The sequence below is a fragment of the Vulpes lagopus genome, chromosome 2 (genome assembly GCF_018345385.1).
Source record: "Vulpes lagopus strain Blue_001 chromosome 2, ASM1834538v1, whole genome shotgun sequence".
Lineage (NCBI taxonomy): Eukaryota > Metazoa > Chordata > Mammalia > Carnivora > Canidae > Vulpes > Vulpes lagopus.
In genome coordinates, this window is record NC_054825.1 from 64,258,180 (window position 1) to 64,281,842 (window position 23,663).

The 23,663-nt window shown below is 38.7% G+C and overlaps 1 protein-coding gene across 2 annotated transcripts in view; it reads right to left on the reverse strand.

The window, feature by feature from the left end:
• Positions 1–2,046: 2,046 nt before the first annotated feature.
• TMOD3 (tropomodulin 3) overlaps positions 2,047–23,663 on the reverse strand; it is an 84,020-nt gene continuing 62,403 nt past the window's right edge. For both annotated transcript variants that reach the window (XM_041743540.1, XM_041743541.1), the window contains 5 exons: positions 14,543–14,673; positions 12,711–12,818; positions 9,860–10,003; positions 8,743–8,887; positions 2,047–4,989 (listed from right to left, as the gene is read on the reverse strand). In XM_041743540.1, the coding sequence (XP_041599474.1) occupies positions 4,955–4,989; positions 8,743–8,887; positions 9,860–10,003; positions 12,711–12,818; positions 14,543–14,673 (563 nt within the window). In that variant the 3' untranslated portion in view covers positions 2,047–4,954. The remainder of the gene's footprint in view (positions 4,990–8,742; positions 8,888–9,859; positions 10,004–12,710; positions 12,819–14,542; positions 14,674–23,663) is intronic.

The following is a 23,663-nucleotide window of genomic DNA, read 5'->3' on the forward strand; positions in this document are numbered from 1 at the left end:
GAGCAGGGGCCACCGTGCTGGGCATGAGGACACTGTGTCCCCAGGGCCACTCGTACTCACAGGAGCTGGAGTTGCCGGAGCCTCCTTACTTGCCCAAGAGGACGGGCATCAAGACCTCCTGCAGGAGAATGTCAGCCCAACAGCCATCCTCGGAAGGCCGGCCAACAGTAAAGATGCATGGGGAAGGTGTTCATTCCTTCCAGGTTTGGAACTCTGGAAATTTTAAAGTATTTGACACTTATCTCTGAAAGATTCCTCAAACCCATTATAACACATTACGCAGATTTTCTCTTTCGCTTGGTGGCTTTGGGTGCCAGGTAAGAAAGGTCTTGCTTTGCTGTAAAAATAATCTTTGGTTATCGTAGGCTTGGTTCCTGTCAGGTCCACAGAACCATTTCTTCATGTTTGTCAATTCACCTTTATGGCCAGACTAGACAGTACTGGTGGGATTTCAACTGCATGAAATTACTATTTTTATGGGTAAAAATGGTGAAGTATTAACAATTTAATACGGCTTCATACAGCAGGATAGAATAATTACAGGAAACAAGCTTGTTCCTGAAGGGGTATGTAAGAAAGTTTAGAACACAGGAACTAAAGGGATATTTCAAAAAGTCCAAGTCTATAGAATATTTGATAGACTTTATTGAAATTATTTCAGTATGATGTGGTAAGTTCTAAATGCCTATAGTACAGAGTTTTCAAAAGAAACTTCACTATTGGGCACCCCGAGTGGCGCAGTGGTTTAGCGCCGCCTGCAGCCCAGGGCATGATCCTGCAGACCCGGGATCGAGTCCCATGTCAGGCTCCGTGCATGGAGCCTGCTTCTCTCTGCCTGTGTCTCTGCCTCTCTCTCGCTCTGTATCTCTCATGAGTAAATAAAATAAAAATAAAATCTTTATAAAAAAAGAAACTTCACTATTATGAACCAAGTTTAATGACATTTAAGCATCAGACTTTGGAGCTGAATTATAATGCAGAAGAGATAAGAATGACCAAATTAAAATGACAGAAAAATCTTTGCTAATATGTTTTCTTGATTAAAAAATAGTGAAGAATTTCTTTAGTAAGCAAGTCTTGTGGTGAGAATTATCTAGAAACATGAATGCTCAGTGAAAGGTGACCGAGAAGACAGTTCTGTAGATCATTAGACCCCAGAACTTACACCCTTGTCTGAGGGCAACAGGAGTTGTTCTGGTACGTCCATGAGTTTGGTACTCATGGGTGCCATGTGGTCAGTTAATGCTCTGCAAACATGAAGTGGCTAAGGGCATCATGCCAAGTAAAATAAGCCAGAGAACAAGTACTGTATGATCTCATTTATATGACTATCTAAAAAAAACTGAACTCAGAGAAACAGAATAGCCAGAGGCAGGGGCGGGGAGTGGGTGAAGGTGGTCAAAGCTATAAACTTCCAGTTAGAAGATGAAGAAATCCTGGGGACGGAATGTACAGCATAGTGTCATATTAACCATACCTTATTACATATTTGAAAGTTGCTAAGAGAATAGATCTTAAAAATTTTCATCATAAGCAAAAATCATTTTTTTTATTAAATTTTTTTTATTATTTTTTTAATTTTTTTTTTTATTTATTTATGATAGTCACAGAGAGAGAGAGAGAGGCAGAGACACAGGCAGAGGGAGAAGCAGGCTCCATGCACCGGGAGCCTGATGTGGGATTCGATCCCGGGTCTCCAGGATCGCGCCCTGAGCCAAAGGCAGGCGCCAAACCGCTGCGCCACCCAGGGATCCCAAAAATCATTTTTTTTTAGCTGTGAGAGGTAATAGTAACTAAACTTGGGGGTAGATATTTTGCAATATATACATGTCAAATCATGTTGTACACCTTTAATACAGTTATGTTAATTATATCTCAATAATATTTTAAAAACTTTTATGAAGCTGGGATGAAGGAACAAAAGGATAGGACTGAACTTACTGCTAAAGATTCCAGAGAAAGCACAGCCCTCGGATCTGCAGGAAGAGGAAGTAAGACACGCTCTGGGAGCACAGAACCAAAAATATCAGATTTTATGAAACCTCATAAGACTCTTTATCTTATTTTAATGGCAGCAAGGATTAAATATAATGTACAACAGAACAGGATTAACATTTTATCAAAACATTTTTTCTTTTAAAATTTTTATTTTATCATGGAATCCCCTTTTTAAGTGAAAATACATCAGATACTGTCAATGGAAAAACAATTTACAAAGTTCTATTTACATGTAACTTTTCCAGAGTGCACCTATTGCACAAAGGGAGTATGTGGGTTACTTCATTTAAATAGGAATTTGCAACTTAATGACCAAGATAATTTCTCCTTGAAATTACTAACAATCTGCTAGTTTTTTTTTAAAAACACAAAATGTTTATTTGGTCTTTTAAATGACAGGCACCCTTAGGAAATGTATTTTGCCTACACTTAAGACTTCTACTAGATTTAAGCTACAAGTTTATAGCACCAAAATCCTTTTTAACAATATCAGTATTAGTTATTAATATTGCTTTTTTCAATACATACAATTTCATGTAGACATACTTGCAAATTTAGAACTTCAGACAAATAGGAATGTAAAATTTTACAAAATGGGGAAATTAAAAGATTCTTAAAAAAGGCAATTTAAAAATGCAAAGAATATCCTTTGATGAGATAACTAGATAAGTTTAAACTGGTTAGCGTACAGAATGTTTTAAGATCTTAGAAAATCTTTGGTTTTAAAAAAATCAAGACTATTTCAGAACCCTAATCTATTACAACATTTTAAAGCTATACAAGAACACTGGAAGTTACTGAAAGGTTAGGTGCCAGAATTTTAAAGATCAAAGTAAACATCAGTTTTCTCCCTTGTAATTACAATTCTTGATTTTCTGTCCTCAATTGGATCAATGTTCATCTTTTTAAAGATATTTATGAAGAAATGTTTCTTCAGCTATAAAATGAACTGTCATAGCTCAGGACTAGAATGGTAGAAGCAAAACACTTCTTCCTACTGTGGTAAGTAACAAATGAAAAAGATCCTAGCCTCAAGTAAGATACATATACTGTGTAGGGCCCCATCTATGTATATTTTTTAAAAAAACTCACAGTAGAAGGGGTAACATACTTCTCAATTCATTGATACAGGACAGTGCAAGCAAGGAAGCCTTGCTGGAAGTATAACGGGTAGCCTTAGACTCCCTGCACGCTGACTCTCCACCCTGCTGCAAGTGTACAGTCTAAAATCAAGCACATTTCCAAAGTTGTATATGAAGAGACACACACACAGGAACACTTGCTAACTTGGAAAAAATATATATCAGTTGTCTCTAACTGAAAAGTAATAGTGCAAAGTCTGTCTTTGGCCCCTTGGAAACACTGGATACTGATTTAACACAACAAAGACATTCAGTTCTTATAAGGGAAGCTTTGGCCTGCTGAGGCGGCCTATAACCAGAGCACAGAAGACACTGCCTACCTAGCTCATTAAGTAAACTGTCCAGCCCAAGCCAAAGGAATAACATTTTGTAATTCAATTTAAAAAATCCTTGCCTAAAGAATCAATAGACCTATCCCCCTCCTCTTAAATGGGGTTCTTCCCTTTACTCCCTGAAAATGATATAGCCAGGCCTGAATTCTTCCTGCCTGTCTCCTGTAGCTGTGATAGCTCTGCACCCTTCTGCTCCAGGAGCTGCCCTGAGCCAGGAGGTGAATCCAGGTTCAAATCCCGTCACTCCACCTGCATTGGAGGCAGCCTTCACCATGCGACACTGTTCAAGTGTTCATTTGAATACTGTGAGCAGGAGTAGTAGGAAGAAACTTTTCTCAGGAGAGATTACTTTTACACCATGTGGACCAAAAAAGTATAAGATGAAAGGAAACATAAAAATTAGGCTTGTGAAGGACAGTTTTCCTTACTGGTCAGATAATTCGTAGTGAGCCTGAGTCACTACTGTCTTTGCAATTCTGCAGCACATGCACGAATTCTCACAATACTGTGCAACAGTAATTCATACCCAGGCCAGTTCTAATTTACAGTAATCATCAGTTTTGATGACCATTTTGCATATGCCTCAGACTCAAATTCCATCACGTTTATTATCTTTGATTACACATGTTTAATAGCCTTTTTTTTATTATCTTAAATTACCAAGAGTTGGCAACATGCCTTTTACAGGGAAGAAAATAGCTTGCCTACTTACATGCTTTTTATATGACCTTTCACAAAAATTTAATAATGCCCAATTAAGATAAACTATAATGAATTTAGACATTTTGAAACGACATATGTAACCTGGCTGTGCTGATGGCTTTGTTTAAACAAGTCCAGGTGTTTCTGACGCACATACACCAGACAAGTGCAATGACCTGGAACATGCAGAAGGCACCTTTCTCTCTCACAGAGATGTGCTTTTACTCCTGAACAGATGACTTGATTTGGAGCCCTCTGTTTTAAAATCCCGGCATTTTGCTTTCTTGATAGAGGCAAAAAGCATACTCTTGCCAAGTTCATGTATTCTAAAACATGGAAAGGGCCCCCGTGACGGAATAAAGAAAGCTTTGATGAATGTTTTGTACCTAACAGGTCCAATAGCAATTCTCATATCAGTAATGTCCCTTTTTGATTTTAAAAAAGATTGGTCCTTAAAATGTTCATATTCTACATAAATGATTTCCTAAACTTCTACATTTGTATTTTTAAACTCATGACTCATCACAAACCATTTAATTAATAAGCTAAATTAAAATTGATTTTAGCAGAAGAAATGTTATAAAATACAAAATACCACCTACTATTGATTTTACAATTTGAAACTAATAACAAACTAGAAAGAAGATACATGTAGTTTAAAAAAAAAAAAAAGATTTCCAGTCTTTTCCCTTCTACCCAGGAAAATGTTACATCTGACATCACCAACATTAGCTCTTGGTGACCTCTTAAAAGTCTCCCAAAGATTGTATCTTGGTGGACTTACTGGTGGTCTCCTTCAACTCGTCTTTTGCGAACTGTGAGGAAAAAAAAGAAAGGTTAGAAATCCCTGTTACTTTGTACAATGTTAACTTGCCTGTAACCAACAAGTTTCTATATAATCAATGCAGTTAGAGTTGCACATAAATGTCCATTTGTAGTTATTTTTTTTTAATTTGTTATAATCTAACTGACTTGTCTGTTTTTTTTTATTTTTTTTTTAATTTTTATTTATTTATGATAGTCACACACACAGAGAGAGAGAGGCAGAGACATAGGCAGAGGGAGAAGCAGGCTCCATGCACTGGGAGCCCGACGTGGGATTCGATCCCGGGTCTCCAGGGTCGCGCCCTGGGCCAAAGGCAGGCGCCAAACCGCTGCGCCACCCAGGGATCCCGTCCATTTGTAGTTAAATAAAAAAATAAAAGGCCATTAAAATGAAATATTCACATCCTTCATCATTGCCATTTCCTTGCTGAGAACTGAGGGGTTTTCAAAATGAGAACCATGTGTCCTCATCTCACCTGAACTCCCACAGGAGTGGGGGAAATCTAAACTACTGCTCCGCAGTCACCTTCACATCACTGTATCTGTCTCATTTATTATTATAAGCATTGATACCTATTAAAACAATGACTTATACACATAAAAATAAATTCACAAAAGATATGGAAGAAAAAATAAAACAATGACTTATAAATTTACTGTGTTAAATTCTGAAGTGACATTCAGATAGCTGGGAAGAAAAAGTACTAAAAGTAACGATTTGCATGCTCCTGACTAGGCACTGCAACCTATTTAGTTTGTGAAAGAACATGCCATTTTACCATTTTATTTTTTTCATTTTACCATTTTAAAGGTAAATGACTTGCTACTGCTTTCCAAATTTTCCTTCTACTGTCTCCTACAAAATGAACCATGTTCTGACAAAACAACAAAGTAATGAACTCTCAGACCCTAGCGATGTGGTAAGATCGTATCTGGCGATTGTATAAACTGGACACCAAAGTACTCAATCAACTAGTTCAACGGATGGAGTAAAAGAAAGGTGCATATGTCTCAGGAGCCCCCAGCCAATTCAGACTGGTGACCCCCAAACCAGTAGGCCGTACTCAAGAGTAGGATAGATAGGGCCTTCAAGCAGACATTCAAGTTTACGCGTATTACAGCTTGTCCAGCCATTGGCTGGGTGCCTTCTAGAAAGTAAAAACCAGGAGAGCTAAAGTATCAGGTTCCCATGAACCTTTTTATACTTAGCTAATTAAGTACAACCTTCACTCTAATTTTAGCCCATGTTAACGAAAAGCAAGTTTTGCATGTTTACTGGGAAAAGGGAAAAAATCAAAGACTTGAGTCCCCAAATACAAATCTAATTCATATATACAGAGCTCTGAAAAACACAAATATTTGAAAAGCTAATCACATTAGCCCTTTAGGGTAGAACATTTCCAAGAAAATGTTGAATTGCAACAGAATTTGGATGTTATCGACAGACCATTTCAGATGTTAAAATGCATGTTATAAAAAGTATACATATAAAGGAGATCTGTGACCGTGGAGCCAGCAAAAAAGGTACGAAATGATGTGGTTAGCTGGTGTCAGGACAGTAGTAGGAGACTCGAGTTAAAGCAAATACTGCATGTGTGCCACAGAATCTCTCTGCTGGTAACAGCTAGGATGCTTCTCGGCTGGGGAGATGGGAGTAGGTGGGATTATTTCAATGAATAGGAAACAGTGAGAGGTAAGACATTATCAAAATCAACACTAAAGATCTGATATAGGCCCATTTGCAAGGTGAAGAAAACCTATATGCCCAGGAGATTCTGTACATGCTTCAAGTTTTGTACGGGTCTGACAGGTCTTTCTGGTGGCTTCATGTTAGACTGCAGGTAAGAAAGTGGCCTTTATGCTGGCCGCCCTGAGCTGGGCACAGAGGTCAACGCGTAGGGTTGGAGAAACCAGCTGAAGGTGCCACGTGCACACGCAGCAGAAGATTGGGCAAAGCGCTGGGCCTGCCTCTTTCTCACTCGGTGCCTCCTTGCTACCAGCAATTCCTCCGTTCAGCCGCTACAGGAGAGGCTTATAAATTCGGCCCTATTAACAATTCCTTGGCAATTTCTTGCCAAATCCCACTTCATTAATATACGTTCTCAATACTTTATGATCAATTGCAAGTAAGTTCTAACCTCATGTCCTATCCCTATAAGAATAGAAAGTAGAGGTTTTTTTTGAAGTATCCTTTTAAACAGACATTCAGTGGCCAATAATGGCTCTCAAATGCCTCTCACAAAAAATCCAAAGAAACTAAGTTTCTTATCTCATTTCAGTGCCTTCTAGAAGCCAGCATTCCCTCTGAATCTGGTGGCAACATTTTTCCATTGTGTTAGCTTCAAGCATCAAGTTCTTACTGAAAGTTTACTTTGGAGGCAGCATCGTGCAGTGAGTCCATTTTCAAAACTGCAAGCTGCCCTCAGCATATAGATAACTAGCTTGATCCCAAATGTGAGCTTTTATCCATGTAATTCCCCACTCCACGAGTGTCTTTATTCTCATTTCATGTCTGAAACTCTGGCTTGGTTCAGACCTAAACAGCAGGAAGTGGGGGTCTTGAGAGCTACCCACACAAAAAACTGCTTTCTCCTGGTTCTGCTTTGCATCAGACTGTACCTACAGTGTGGCCACCTCACCCTCCATTACACACGGACCCCTCCTCACTAAGCTGCAGTGTCAACATAAAGCAGCCCAGGAAACAGTTCTCTGGGGTTCTCTCATCTTTTGGTACACTGTTGATTCTCGATGGAAACAGCATGACTGCAAATGACACTGCGAATCAACAGTACACCACACACACCAATTTTCTAAAATGCAAGAGGCTAAAGTCTTCTATGGGAAACTAAGTCATCAAAGACAGAAAGGTTTCAACTAATGCTCTTCACAGTGACTGGGTGAAGGGAAGGAAGCGGTAACTTTTCAGCTTTAGAAACCTTTAAGGAATGCAAACTTGAATATGGCTGAAGCTTAGAAGAACTGCATCACTTTGAAGTGTTACTCCCTTTAAGAAGTCTTACTTTAATTCTTGTCTAAACACATCTTTAAAATATTTCAAAGACAGACACCAAACTTAAAAGAGTCAATTACTGGAAACCTGTAGAAACAAAACTACAAGCATAGTATTCTTTAATTCAGCCTTGGCTGGAAAACTTATTTCACATAGAACCACAAGCCTCAGCAGTATTTTCAGCAGGAACCAGGGAAAAAAATGGGCAATGGCTGACCTTGGCGGATATGTACAGCAAGAAGACAAACTGCCCAGTCGTGGCTGTGCAGGGAGACCAGTAAGGATGATAGACACGTGCCACATGCTATAAAACCTGGATCAAAACTATAATTCATATTTTTTCATGTAAAAATTAATTTCTATCTAGGCCTGCTTGATAAAAAGGGCAAAAATTTTTCCTGAAATGTTGAAATCTTTGGATAGGTCCAAGAGGGGTCTTGTAACTGAGAACAAAATATTTGTTTCAGGAAGCATTTATCACATTTATGGTAGAAAATTGTTCACTTAAAGCTGTGAAATGTTCGTGACAGAAGATTTCACTCACCCAGTAATCACCACCACTGTGTGTAAACTCAAACTCTAATTCAATCAATATAAAAAGGACTATGCAGATTTTAAAACCAAAGGCCAGAAAAATCTGTGAAGTTTATTATAAAAATTTTTTAAAATTCCTCTAATACATTAGCTTAATGACACAATCCAGAAATTTGATTATGAAATGCATATGTCTTACCTAAGTCATTGTTTTTTGTTATAGCATTAGCTGCCCTGGTTCGAGGTCCCTGCTGTGTAAACTGATATCCAAATTTAAGGATATTTGTATTTTCCTCAAGCATCTTGGCCATTTCCAATTCTACAGCTGTCCCCAGCTGCTGCCTCTGGAATAATTAAAGAGCAGTATTAATAAACTAGATCAAAATACTTTTCAAGGTAAGTCAAGAATGAGACATTCACGTACATGCTGATTCTGTTGGTCATTTAAAATTTTCCCAATTCTTACAATGTACACACATACTTAAGAGAAACAAAACTTTAAAGCTCAGTATATGTTCATAGAGACATCAAAAAACTGGATTACCACAACAAGATACCACTTCATACCCATTTTTATAGGATAACTATAATCAAAAAGACAATAACAAGTGTTGACAAAAATGTGGAAAAATCAGGAACTTCACACATGCTGGGACAAATGTAAAATGGAGCAGTTACTATGGAAAACCACTTGGTCATTCCTCAAAGTTAAACAGAGTCACCACGTGACCTAGCAATTCCACTCCTAAGTATGTACCCATGAGAAATGAAAACGTTAAAAAATAAACATATCTTCATATAAAAACTTATATGTGAATGTTCTATCAGCATTATTCCTAATACTGAAAAAGCAGAAACCACCCACATATAATATTCAGCCATAAAAAAGTATAACTATTAATCTATACTAAAACATGGATGAACCTGCAGAATAATTTGCTAAGTGAAAAAAGGTGGATACAAAAGACCACATTAAAAAAAAAAAAAAAAAAGACCATATATTCTATCATTGCATGTATATGAGCTCTCCAACCAGGCAAATGTGTAGAGACAGAAAGTAGCTTAGTGGTTGCCAGAGGTTGGGGGGAGGGCTTTTGAAAACATTCTGGAATTAGTGGCGATGGCTGCACAAGTCTATAAATATGTTCAAACCCATACTAAAAATATTAAGTTAATATTCTGGATGCTTCAAATGTCCTCATCTCCTTTTAGGCCACCACCTTCCCAAAAGGCTCCCCCTCCTACCTCCTGAGTCCCAAGCCCCTCCATGGCAGAATGGGCTGTGGCTTCCTCAGTCACTGCTGTAGAGCACTAACCTGATTGTCAATCTTGAGCTCTGCCAGGGTTTCATTATCTCTTAAAGCATCAATCAGTGCTAGAACCCCAACTCCTGTAATAAAGTTGGACTCCATATTTAAGCTCTTCAAATTTTTGTTCACTCTCAACATATCTGCAAAAGCCTAGAAATTAAAAGAACATATTTAGAGATAAAATTGATGGTGCCTATCACATACTCTACCTGCCACAGACAGATACAATAATTAGCATAACTGCTTTGATGTTTCTCATTAGATTGTTTTGGCTGGACACACTATGTCACAGGCCTCATGGGTATCTACTTTTCACACATACCCTGTCACAGAAGTTATTTATTTTTTTTTTAATTTTTTTAAAAAATTTATTTATGATAGTCACACAGAGAGAGAGAGAGAGAGAGAGAGAGAGAGAGAGGCAGAGACATAGGCAGAGGGAGAAGCAGGCTCCATGCACTGGGAGCCCGACGGAATTTGATCCCGGGTCTCCAGGATCGTGCCCTGGGCCAAAGGCAGGCGCTAAACCGCTGCACCACCCAGGGAGCCCTGTCACAGAATTTAGATGTGTCACATGTAATCCTCTGTTGGTGATATTCTCTGCTGCTATTCACGCTATTATGTTCACTGATACCCTAACTCCTCCTACTTTCTCCTGTGTCTCACACTTTCTCTAAGTTTCTATGTAGGACTAACTTCATCAAGGTCTCTTTGGAATAACTTTTCTTACTTGAGTCCTACTGCAGCTGGGTTACTGTGCAGCCAAAATGAAGATAATTTATGGACTGATTTTCAAGGCTGAGATGGGAAGGGATGCCTAAGGCAGACGCCAGAACTTAAAGTCAAGTTAAATGAAAAGGCAAGAGGGGGCAAAGATTCTAGAAACAAGTTGGGACAGATAGCCATACACATGTACTTTTTATTGGTAACAACTAGCTATGTAGAACAAATCCCTTACCATCCATCTGTATATATACAAATTTCTTCAAATATTACTGGTGGCTGATTATTTGACTAAGTACTGCTCTGTAGATTTAGAAATAAAACATAGAAGTCCCTGCCTGATGGAACTTATATTCTAGTGGGGGGGGGCAGGATAATAAGTGAAATAGCAGATGGTAAAAGGGTTATAGATGAAGAAACTAGGTAGAGAGGAGTGCTGGGGGCGGGGCAGAGGTGGGGTTGCTAATTTATATCAGGTGGTCAGGAAAAGCCTCACCAGGAAGGTGACATTTGAAGAATGACTCAAAGGGATGACATAAAACGATATGAAATATCTTTAGGGAGAGAGTTATAGGCAAGAAAAAAAGGATAAAGGCCCCAAGTTAGGGGCATGCATGGCATGTCTGAGGAAGAGCAAGAGGCTATATGTCTGCTGTAGAATGTAAAAACAGGCAAGTAGTGGTGCCTGGATGGAGCAGCTGGTTGAGCATCTAGCTCTTGGGGTTTCAGCTTGGGTCTAATTTTGGGGTCATGAGACCAAGCCCCGCATCAGTCTCTGTACTCAGCAAGGAGTTCCGCTTGAGATTCTCTCCCTCCGTTACCCCTCCACCACTGCGCACTCACTGCTCCCTTTCTCTCAAATAAACAAACAAATATTAAAAAGAAAAAGGGGACAAGTATAAGACCACTGAAAGATTGTGATTTTTTATTCTTAGTGAGATGGGAGCTGCTAGAGGGTTCTGAGTATACGAATGAGGTAACTAAAGTTTTTTTTTTTTAAATCCCTTCTGATGCTATATAAAAAAACTGGCTTTGAAGTGGGAAAGATGGACACAGGCAGCTCAGTAAGGGGGCTACTGCAATAATCCAGATGAGAGAAGATAGTGGCTTAGACTGACTAGCATGGTAGTTGAGAAATGGTGAGAAACAGTTAGATTCTGGAATATCTGGAATTCAAAGCTGGATATACCCTTAACGTTGTTGAGAAAGGAAAGTCAAGGATAAATCCATTTCTTTTTGTCTTGAGCAAAAAAAAGAATTAAGTCTTTTGGTGAAACAGGCAAGAGTGGAAGAGGTGCAGGTGTGAGATGGAAGCCAGAAGTTTGGTTTGGGACTACATGGGATGTCTGTTAGACAGCCAAGCAAGGTGTTAAGTAGGTAGGTGGACATGAGCATAGAGTTCAGGAGAGGGGTATGACCTGGGGAGAACGATCCTAGGAGTCAAGAGCATATATAGATAATACATAGCAATGCAAGTGAGGGACATCATCCAAAAAGTGAGTGTAGACAGAGAAAAGAGTACCTAGGACTAAGCCCTGGGCCATTCCAATGCTTAGGGGTTAGGGAGATGAGGAGGAACCAACACAGGGACCAGTGAGGATGTTCAGTGAGGAGGAAGGAGAATCAAAGGGAGTGATGTCCTCAAAGCCAAGTGAAGAAAAAGGTTCATACCATGATCAAGTGGGATTTACTGCAGGAATGCAAGGTTGACTTAATATGCAAAAATTAATAATGTAATACATCGAATTAAGGCCAAAACCCATTGACCACCTCAATACATACATGAAAAGCATTTGACAAAATCCAATACTGTAGATCCATAAATGGAATCCTCTGCAGATGTTAAAAGAATGGTGTAAAACTTTATGTAGTGATATGAAAAGATCTCTAAGATATACTGTTCTCTGAAAAATTAAGTGGCAAAACAACATATATGGTATGACTTATGTTTTTAAAAATTACAGGGAGGAAAAACAGGGAAAAATAAACATAAAATAGTAAATAATGCTTTGCCTAATAGTGAGCTAAACACTGATTGAAAAAAGAAAGTAAATTGCAATAATAAAATCAGTTTAGCCACCTCTGTAACATGCCAGCATTATAATCTCAGTATTATCAGTAGCAGCTTACTTACAACAGCAACAGGATCATTGCTCCGGGTGGCCGCGAGACTGAAATATTTCACATGTGTGTTGGTTTCCAAAGCTTTTGCAAAATCTTTTAGGGTTGGAATTGGGATATTCTTGAAAGACAAAATATGACATTTTAGTTTTCAGGAAATTTGGTCCATTAATCAAATGTGCTTACTATTTTTTCATTAAATGTATTCAGAAACTATATAAACAAAACATTTAGTCTACAGGTGAAAACAGCCTCCTTCATATCTATTTCATTTCTCTATTATGGTACATTTGCACAAACTGCTGGCCTACAGCAGAGTATGTATCACTATTTCTCTAGCATTTTGATTAAAATATTGTTCATTATCCTACACTTAACTATTTGGATTATAAAACATCAACACCTGAGTATGGTGGATCCACTTTTCTAGAGAGAGAGAGAGATGTTATTTAGTTTAAGCTACAAGGTATTAAGAGAGATTAACCCTGCATTACCTGAAATGTGGAAAGATACAATTTTAGAAGGCACTAATTTCTCCCTTCAATACCAAGACTGCAATTCCCTGTAGTCTGCTTATTTTCAGGTCATTATTATTGATTTAGATATGTAAGGACTGAATTTTTTAAAGTTAAGATTAGTGATCAACTAGGAATGTTAGCTTTTTCCAAGGCTTGCTTTCTTCTGCTTACAGGAAGGAACACCTGCTAAAGGAGCACAGAGGTCTTATTCCCTATGTTCTTGTAATTCCCAGATGCTCTCTCAGCCCTCAATTCAGAGAAATCAAGATTTAAAATGAGGAATTCTTTTTTTTTTTTATTTTTTTTATTTTTTTAATTAACTTTAATTGGTGTTTAATTTACCAACATACAGAAAAACACCCAGTGCTCATCCCGTCAAGTGTCTAAAATGAGGAATTCTTAATGCAGCTATTATACAATGACCAATACTCAAGAGATAATCTGAATTCACTCTGGTAATTAATCACCCCTATGCCCTCCTAACTCATTCTTCCTTACTTTAAGGAAGAGTCACATTTTCTAAAACTCAAGATCCCAGAAAGCCCACTACTAGGTTCCACAGAAACGAAAACATAGGTTCACACGTTCACATGTGTTTAGTGGCTTTATTATAATCATTCCAAACCAGAGGGAATCCATGTCTATCAACTGGTGAATAGATAAATTGTAGCATATCCCTACAACAGAATACTGTTCAACGAACTACTACATATACAACCACACAGATGAATCTCAAGTGCATCATGCTAAGTGAAAGAAGACAGACTCAAAAGGCTACATACTATATGATTCCATTCATATGACATTCTGGAGAAGGCAAGTGGAGAAGGGAAAGAAAACAGATCAGTGGTTGTCAGGGACTAGAGCTGGGGGCAGAGAATGACAACAAAGGGGAGTGACATGTCCTACATCTGTGGTGGTGGCTACAATTTATGCATTTGTCAAAACTCATCAAAGTATACACTAAATAGGCAGAGTTTCACTATGTATCAGACTTTGGTTTAATGCAAGGAATACCTAAAGAAACCTGATTAAAAAAAAATAAAACCCCAAAACGAAATACTCTTAGAAGTAGGCAGTACTTTGGAAGCCAGATAGATTTATGCTGACAATCTGTGTGGCTGACATTTATATATGGTACTCTTTAAAAAGCAAGTCAGAAGCATATACTTTAACTTCTGAAATATAAAGGAATCTAAGCATACTGTTAGGAGCAAAAACTTTGCCTTTAAGTAAAAAGAATTATACTATTTCAAAATTGCCCAACTCTCATCCTAGATCTTACTCAAAGCAACTCAAAACTTTACTGTCTGCTTAGCACACGTACCTTTATATTATTCAAATTAACTTCAACAAGACGAACATCATTTTCTTTAATTCTCTTTAAACTCTCTTCAACATTGGTTGGATTTGGTGGCTCATCAAATACTGGAAGAATCTTTTCACCTTTTACCACATCTGCGGTAACAAATGAAAAGGAGAGTCTCACTGGTTGATACTAAAATAGTAAACGCATATAGGAACTTGATAACACAAAGAATATACAAGCACGTTCAATACAACTAACCAGAACGTTCTCCCCCACAATTTTTCTTTTTTAAAAAGATTTTATTTATTCATTTGAGAGAGAGAGAGAGCAGAGACAGCAGCAAGAGGGGCAGAGGGAGAGGAAGAAGCAGGCTACCCTTGGATCTTGATGTGGGGCTCGATCCCAGGACCTTGGGGCCAGGACCCAAGCCGAAGGCAGATGCTTAACCAATGGTGCCACTCAGCTGCCCCTTCCCCACAATTTCTAAAAGATCCTTTACATGTTGACACGTATTTAAAGCACTCAAACTGTTATCCTCTTGTATCATTTTCTCTGAGATTTAACTTGTAATTACTGTAAAGGCAATATGAATCAGACTTGAAGAAACAAAGCCTCCGTGAGAAGAATGAGGTGATGGAAGGACACATGACTTCTTTCTCTTATGGGGAGAACTATGCATGGGAAAAGGGGAAGTAGGAATAGGGAATGGGGAGACAGGTAATGGTACACAGAAGAGCTACTAAGAAATCTCCCAAATTACTGCCCTCCTTCATTCTTATCCCCCAATCTTTCACTGTATACACCATATTCACATACATGGCCAAAATACAATTATGCAAAGCTGAAAGAAGACCCAGGAGCCTTGAATCCTTTAATGACATGTAAGTGCACTTTGATGTGAATATGAAGGTCTATGAACACAGTATAATAGGCAAACTTTTATGGATAAATTTTCTGGGAGAAAACCTATAGCATCAGATTCCTGGCAAATGACCAAAAAGTTAAGAGCAACTGACAGAAAGATTGACAGGGTCACTCTCTTGTAGTTCTTCCTTTCTGCCCTCCTCTAGCTTTTAGGAGCAAAATTTCCCTCAAGACAAAGTATACTGAATAAATTCCCTCTGAGAGTATCTTGTTCTTTTCAAATATAACACACACATGCACACACACAGCATCCTGAGGAGATCAATTTAGATGATGGTCTGAAAATTCTTTTCCTGAGGAAAGTGGAAAGATCTGGATATATCTAGCCTGGACATACATATTAAAAGAAAGTACATATTAAAAGAAAGTATGCTCATTGTTTTCAGATTTATCCTACAGAAGGGGAAGAGAGAAATTTCAAGTTGTTCTGAAAGGCTAGGTTAGAACAGGTATAGACTTGCCTGAAGGCAGAATTTGGTTCAATACAAGGATAAGCTTCCTACCAGAGCTCTGCTCTAAGGACAGAGTAGGCTCTTTCTCACCTAAGCTCAGCAAGGTAATCTTCTTCAAGACCGTAGATCAAGGAGGCTGGAGAAGAGCCTCCTTACTACAAAGAAAACTGAGTAAGTTCTATCTCAATGCTAAATTTTATAAAACCAAAAGATTTCTTTCCTTATTCCACAGAATTGTGCATTTAAAGAGCACTGCTTCTGAATGAAGTAATGGATCTAGTAAATGGGATGCTGAAACTATTAAGAAAGGCTCATGGGACACTTAAAAAAAAAAGATTTTTAAGATTTTATTTATTTATTCATGAGAGACACAGAGAAAGAGGCAGAGACAGAGGGAGAGGGAGAAGCAGGCTCCATGCAGGGAGCCTGATATGGGACTCGATCCTGGGATTACGGGATCACGACCCCAGCTGAAGGCAGATGCTCAACCTCTGAGCCGCCCAGGTGTCCCATCATGGGACACTGTAAATGGATGGATCAGGCTAACATCTGAATACACTGATGAATTTTGGCACATTCCCCAAAGAGGAATGACTAGACTTGATATGCTTCCTAATGTGAGTCAATCATCACCTAGGAAACATTTTTGCCCCTCCTAAAGCCCCTAAACAAAAAAACTGTACCTGAATCTCAAAAAGCCACTATTTACTACAGAAGATAGAAAAATAAGTAAAATGATACCACAAGGGGAAGATGGTGGCAGAGTAGGAAGACCATGGGTTTGTTTCATCCCATAAATACAACTAGATAACTATCAAATCATTCTAAATACCCCAGAAATTGACCTCAAGACTGGCAGAACAAACTCCACAACTAAAGGCAGAGAAGAGGCCACATCAAAGAAGGTAGGAAGTATAGAGACTTGATTTGGGAGAGAAAGAGATCATGGCCGTCTCAGTGGGGAGGGAGCTGCAGTTGTGAAGAACGATGAGAGGTGGGCTAGCACACAGGCGAGCACATGGGAAAAACAAATCTCCATAGCAACTGAACTGGAAGGCAGGAGGGCCCAAATTTCATGAGTTCTTGCAACCAGTGGGGCTTAAAACCTGGAAGGTTTTTTTTTTTTTTTTTTTTTAAGATTTTATTTATTTATTCATGAGACACACACACACAGAGAGGCAGAGACACAGGCAGAGAGAGAAGCAGGCTCCATGCAGGAAGCCTGATGCGGGACTCGATTCCGAGACTCCAGGATCACACCCTGGGCCGAAGGCAAACGCTAAACCACTGAGCCACCCAGGGATCCCCTAAAACCTGGAGTTTTAAAGGTCAGTGTGCTTGGCTGTGGGAGACCTCAGAGGACTTTGGGGATGCTTTTGGAGAGAGAGCAGGCAAACGGCTTGTGGACATACAGCATGGAAACAGCAACCTGAAGAATGCATGGGGCACAGTGGGGAGGTTAGCTGTTCATCTCAGAGTGTGACCCAGAGAAGCAGCATTCACAGAGATAACTCTCAGGGAACAAAGAAACTGGCAGGCACAGTTTCCTTCCTCTGCCCCTCAGCATAAGCACAGGACCAACACTCACTACCTGACTTGCTTACACCAAGCCCTGCCCCTCTGTGCTCTGGTGGATCTGCCCTTCCCTGTCACACTTATCTCAGTCCCAGCACAGCGGACACCCTCCCCAGAACACCGGCTCAAACCCCTGTCAATACAAGTCTCCCAACATAGATGTTTTGCAAGGTAGTGGTGGTGGTGACAGGTCTCATTTCACAAGCAGATCAGAGTACATCTAGTTAAAATGTGGCACATTCAGGCCAAGGACTAAACATTGCCCACAACAGGCAAAGAAAACCTCTGCAGACAACTAGCCTGTAGGATAAAACCAGCACAAAACAGCAGAGTACACACAGCACACATTGGAGACACTCCTAGAAGTGCCAAGCCCTGGGGAACAGGGGACACTGTGTGGTAGAGCACTATAGGACCTCTTTATAAAGCCATTACCCTCAAGAACAGGAGACACAGCTGACTTTCCTAACACAGAGAATAGGCACAGAGACTAAACCAAATGAGAAGAGGGAGGACTTTGTCTCACATGAAAGAACAGAACAAGGCAATGTAAAACTGGTATAGGTAACATGCCTGATGGAGAATTTAAAGCAATGATCATAAGGATACTCACTGGACTTGAGAAAAGAAGGAGGACATCAGTGAGACCACTGCCAAAATATAAGGAATACATACCAGAGATAAAGAGCTCAAAAAACAAAGTGAGAAATAGGCTTGATGGAATGAACAGCAGAATGGAAGAAGCAGAGGAATGAATTAATGACACAGAAGACAGAGTAATGAAAAGTAAACAAGCTGAATGAAAGACAGAAAAAAGAATTATCCAAAACAAAAATAGGGAACTCAGTGACTCCACCAAACATAATCTTCGTATTATAGGAGTCCCAGAAGTATAAGAGATGAAAAGGAGGCAGAGAATTTATTTGCAGAAATAATAGCTAAAATCTGGGGCACAAATGAATAATAAAATCAGAAAAGAAAAGAAAAGAAAAGGGGAGGGGAGGGAGGGGAGGGGAGGGGAGGGGAGGGGAGGGGAGGGGAGGGAGAAATGATGGCTGAAAACTTCCCCAACCTATGGAAGGATATTGAAATCCAGATCCAGGAGGCACAGAGAGTCCCCAACAAAATCACCAAAGAAGGTCCACCACATACTGTAATTAAAATGGAAAAATACAGTGATAAAGAAAAAATATTAAAAGCAGCAAGACAAAAGACAGTTACTATACAAAGGAAACTTCATAAAAGCTACTGGGATTTTTCAGCAGAAACTTTTCAAGCCAGAGGGGAGTGGCATAATATATTCAAAGTGCCAAATGAGGGCAGTCCCGGTGGTGCAGTGGTTTAGCGCCGCCTGCAGCGCACCACCTGCAGCCCGGGGTGTGATCCTGGGGACCCAGGATTGAGTCCCACATCGGGCTTCCTGCATGGAGCCTGCTTCTCCCTCTGCCTGTGTCTGTGTCTCTGCCTCTCTTTCTCTTTCTCTCTGAATAAATAAATAAATCTTAAAAAAAAAGTGCCAAATGAGAAAAACTTGCAGCCAAAAATACTGTATCTCAGCAAGACTATCATCCAGAAAGGAAGGAGAGACAGAGTTTCCCAAACAAAAACTAAAGTGGTTTATGACCACTAAACCTGCCCTGCTAGAAAAGGGGACTCTGTGTGGAAAGGAAAGATAAAAAATGATACTGTAAGAGTAGGAAACACAAAAGCAGTAAAAAAATGAACATTTCTGTAAAAAAATCAAAGAACACACAAAATAAAAAGATGTAAAATAGGACACCATATACCTAGAACATGTGGAGGAGAGGGGTAAAGAATAGATTCAAACTTAACCATCAACTTAATACAGACTACCATATGCAAATGTTATATACCTGATGATAACCACAATCAAAAACCCCTAATAGATATGCACAGAATAAAGAAAAAAAATCCAAATAAATCACTAAAGAAAACTAGCAAATCATGAAAGAGAAAGACAAGAAATGATCAGAGAAAATCATCAGAAACAACCACAAAACAATAAAATGGCAATAAGTACACAGCTATCAATAATTACTTTGAATGTAAATGGATTAAATGCTCCAATCAAAAGACAGAGTTACAGAATGGTATACATGATGACAGTTACAGATGAGTATACATGACTCATCTATATGCCGCCTACAAGAGACTCATTTTAATGATACCTGCAGATTGAAAGTGAGAGGATAGAGAACACTTATCATGCAAATGGATGTCAAAAAGAAAGCTAGAGTAGCAGTGCTTACATTGGACAAAACAGACTTTATTTTTTTTTTTATTTTTTATTTTTTAATTTTTATTTATTTATGATAGTCACACAGGGAGAGAGAGAGAGGCAGAGACACAGTCAGAGGGAGAAGCAGGCTCCATGCACCGGGAGCCCGACGTGGGATTCGATCCCGGGTCTCCAGGATCGCGCCCTCGGCCAAAGACAGGCGCTAAACCGCTGCGCCACCCAGGGATCCCACAAAACAGACTTTAAAACAAAGACTGTAACAAGTGACAAGGAGGACACCACATAATCATAAAGGGAACAACCCAACAAGATATGAGAAATGTAAATATTTATCACCCATATACATAAAGTAGTCATTAACAAACATGAACTAATCAATAACACAATTATACTAGGGGACTTTGACCCCACTTACATCAATGGACAGATCATCTAAACAGAAAATCATCAAGGAAACAATGGATTTGAATGACATACTGGACCAAAAAGACTTAACAGATATATTTGGAACATTCCATCCTAAAACAGCAGACAGACTACACATTCTTTTCAAGTGCACATAGAGCATTCTCCAGAACATATCCCATATTAGGCCACAAAATAAGCCTCAACAAATCCAAAAAGATCCAAGTCATACCATGAATCTTTTCTGACCATAACACTATGAAACTAGGAGTCAACCACGAGAAAAAAAATCTGAAACTCAATGGGATGAGCACTGGATGTTATACTATATGTTGGCAAACTGAATTTAAATGCAATATTTTTAAAAATCTAGAAAGACCACAAATACATGGAGGCTAAATAACATGCTACTAAACAATGAGTGGGTCAACCAGGAAGTAAAATCAGAACTTAAAAAGTGCATGAAAACACAAGGGTTCAAAGCCTTTAGGATGCTGCAAAAGTGGTTCTAAGAAGGAAGTTTATAACAATACAGACCTATCTCAAGAGGCAAGAAAAATCTCAAAACAAACAAACAAACAAACAAAAAAACCAGACAAACCCCAAAACAACCTAACCTCACACTTAAAGGAACTAGAAAAAGAACAACAAACAAAACCTAAAACCAGCAGAAGGAAGGAAATAATAAAGATTAGAGCAGAAAGAAATGATGTAGAAACTAAAAAAACCAATAGAATGGATCAATGAAACCAGGAATCGGTTCTTTGGGGGAAAAAAAATCAATAAAACTGATAAACTTCTAGCCAGAATTATCAAGGAAAATAAAAGGACTCTAATAAGTAAAACCACAAATGAGAGAGGAGAAATAGGAAACACTACAGAAATACAAATACAACAGAATATGAAGAAGTATAAGCCAACAAATTGGACAACCTAGAAGAAATGGATAAACTCCTCCATATATATAAACTACCAAAACTGAAACAGGAAGAAATGGAAAAATTTGAACAGACTGATTACCAGCAAGGAAATAAAAAAAAATCCAAGTCCAGGGCCAGATGGCTTCACAGGCCAATTATACCAAACATTTAAAGAAGAATTAATACCTATTCTTCTCAAACTATTAAAAAACAAAATAGAAAAGGAAGGAAAGCTTCCAAATTCATTTTATGAAGCCAGTATTACTCTGATACTAAAACCAGATAAAGACATTAGGAAAAAAGAGAACTAAAGTCCCATATCTCTGATGAACACAGATACAAAAATCCTCAACAAAATACCAGCAAATGAAATTCTACAATACATTAAAAAAATCATTCACACAATCAAGTGGAATTTATTCCTGGGCTATAAGGGTGGTTCAATATTTGCAAGCAAACCAATGTGACACATCACATCAATAAGAGAAAGGATAAGAACCATATGATCTCAACTGATGCAGACAAACCATTTAATGAAGTACAACATCCACTCATGATAAAAACCCTCAACAACGTAGGTTTAGAGAGTACATACCTAAACATAATAAAGGCCATCTATGAAAAACCCACAGCTACTATCCTCATGGGGGAAAAACTCAGAGCTTTTCCCCAGGTAAGGAATAAGACAAGGAGGTCCACTCTCACCACTTTTATACAACACAATGCTCGCTCCACTTTTATTCAACACAGTCCTAGCTACAGCAATCAGACAACATAAAGAAATAAAAGGCATCCAAATCAATAAGGAGGAAATATAACTCTTATTTGCAGATGACATGATACTGTATATAGAAAACTCAAAAGACTCCACTAAAAAACTGCTAGAACTGATATACAAGTTCAGTAAAGTCGCAGGATCCAAAATCAATATACAGAAATCGGTTGCATTTCTTTTTTTTTTTTCTTTAAAGATTTTATGTATTTATTCCCGAGAGACACACAGAGAGAGGGAGAGACGTAGGCCGAGGGAGAAGCAGGCTCCATGCAGGGAGCCCGATGTGGACTCGATCCTGGGACTCCAGGATCACGCCCTGAGCCAAAGGCAGACGCTCAACCACTGACCCACCCAGGCGTCCCTCTGTTGCATTTCTATACGCCATAATGAAGAAGCAGAAACTAATACCAGGATCCCATTTACAATTGTACCCAAAATAAGATACGTAGGAATAAACCTAGCCAAAGAAGTGTACGACCTGTACTCTGAAAACTATAAAACACTGATAAAAGAAAGTGAAGAAGACACAAAGAAAGGGAAAGACATTCCATGCTTATGGACTGAAAAAGCAAAACTGTTAAAATTCCTATACTATCGAAAGCATTCTATACCTTTAATGCAATCCCTATCAAAACACCAACAACATTTTTCACAGAATTAGAACAATTCTAAAATTTGTATGGAAGACCCTGAATAGGCACACCAATCTTGAAAAAAAAAAAAAAGAGACCTCACAATTCCAAACTTCAAGTTCTATTAAGAGGTGTAGTGATCAAAATAGTATGGTACTGGCACAAAAACAGACACACAGATCAATAAAATAGAAAGTCCAGAAATGAACCCACGATTATATGGTCAATTAATCTTCAACAAACCAAGAAAGGACATCCAATGGGAAAAAGACTCTTCAGCAAATGGTGTTGGGAAAACTTACCAACAAAACACAAAAGAATGAAACTGGACCACTTTCTTACACCAAACACAAAAATAAATTCAAAACGGATTAAAGACCCATATGTGAGATCTGAAACCATTAAAAAAAACCTGACAGAGGGGCACTTGCCTGGCTCAGTCAGTTGGGCAGCTGACTTTTGATTTTGGCTCAGGTCATGATCTCAGAGTCCTGGGACTGAGCCCCAAGATGGTTTCCACACTCAGGGGGGAGTCTGCCTGAGGATTCTTTCTCTCTCTCTCCTCCTGCTCCGTCCCCCTGCTCATGCTCTCTCTCTCTCACTCTATAATAAATGAGTAAATTTTTTTAAAAGATTTTATTTATTTATTCATGAGAGAGACACAGAGAGAGGCAGACATAGAGGAAGAAGCAGGCTCCCCATGGAGAGGCTGATGCAGAACTCGATCCTAGGACTCTGGGATCATGACCTGAGCCGAAGGCAGACATTTAACTGCTGAGCCAACGAGGTGCCCCAATAAGTAAATCTTTTTTAAAAATCTAAAAGAGAACGCAGGTAGTAATTTCTCTGACATTGGCCATAGGAACTTTTACCTAGATAGGTACCGAGTCAAGGGAAACAAAAGCAAAAATAAACTACTGGGACTACATCAAAATAAAAGGCTTCTGCACAGTGAGGTAAAAAATCAACAAAACTAAAAGGTAACCTACAGAATGAAGAAGATATTTGCAAATGACATATATGATAAAGGATTAGTGTCTAAAATATATAAAGAATTCATACCACTCAACACCCAAAAATCATATAATCCAATTAAAAAACAGGCAGAAGACATGAACAAATGTTTCTCCAAAGAAGGCATCCAGATGGCCAACAGACACATGAAAACATGCTCATCATCATTCATCAGGGAAATG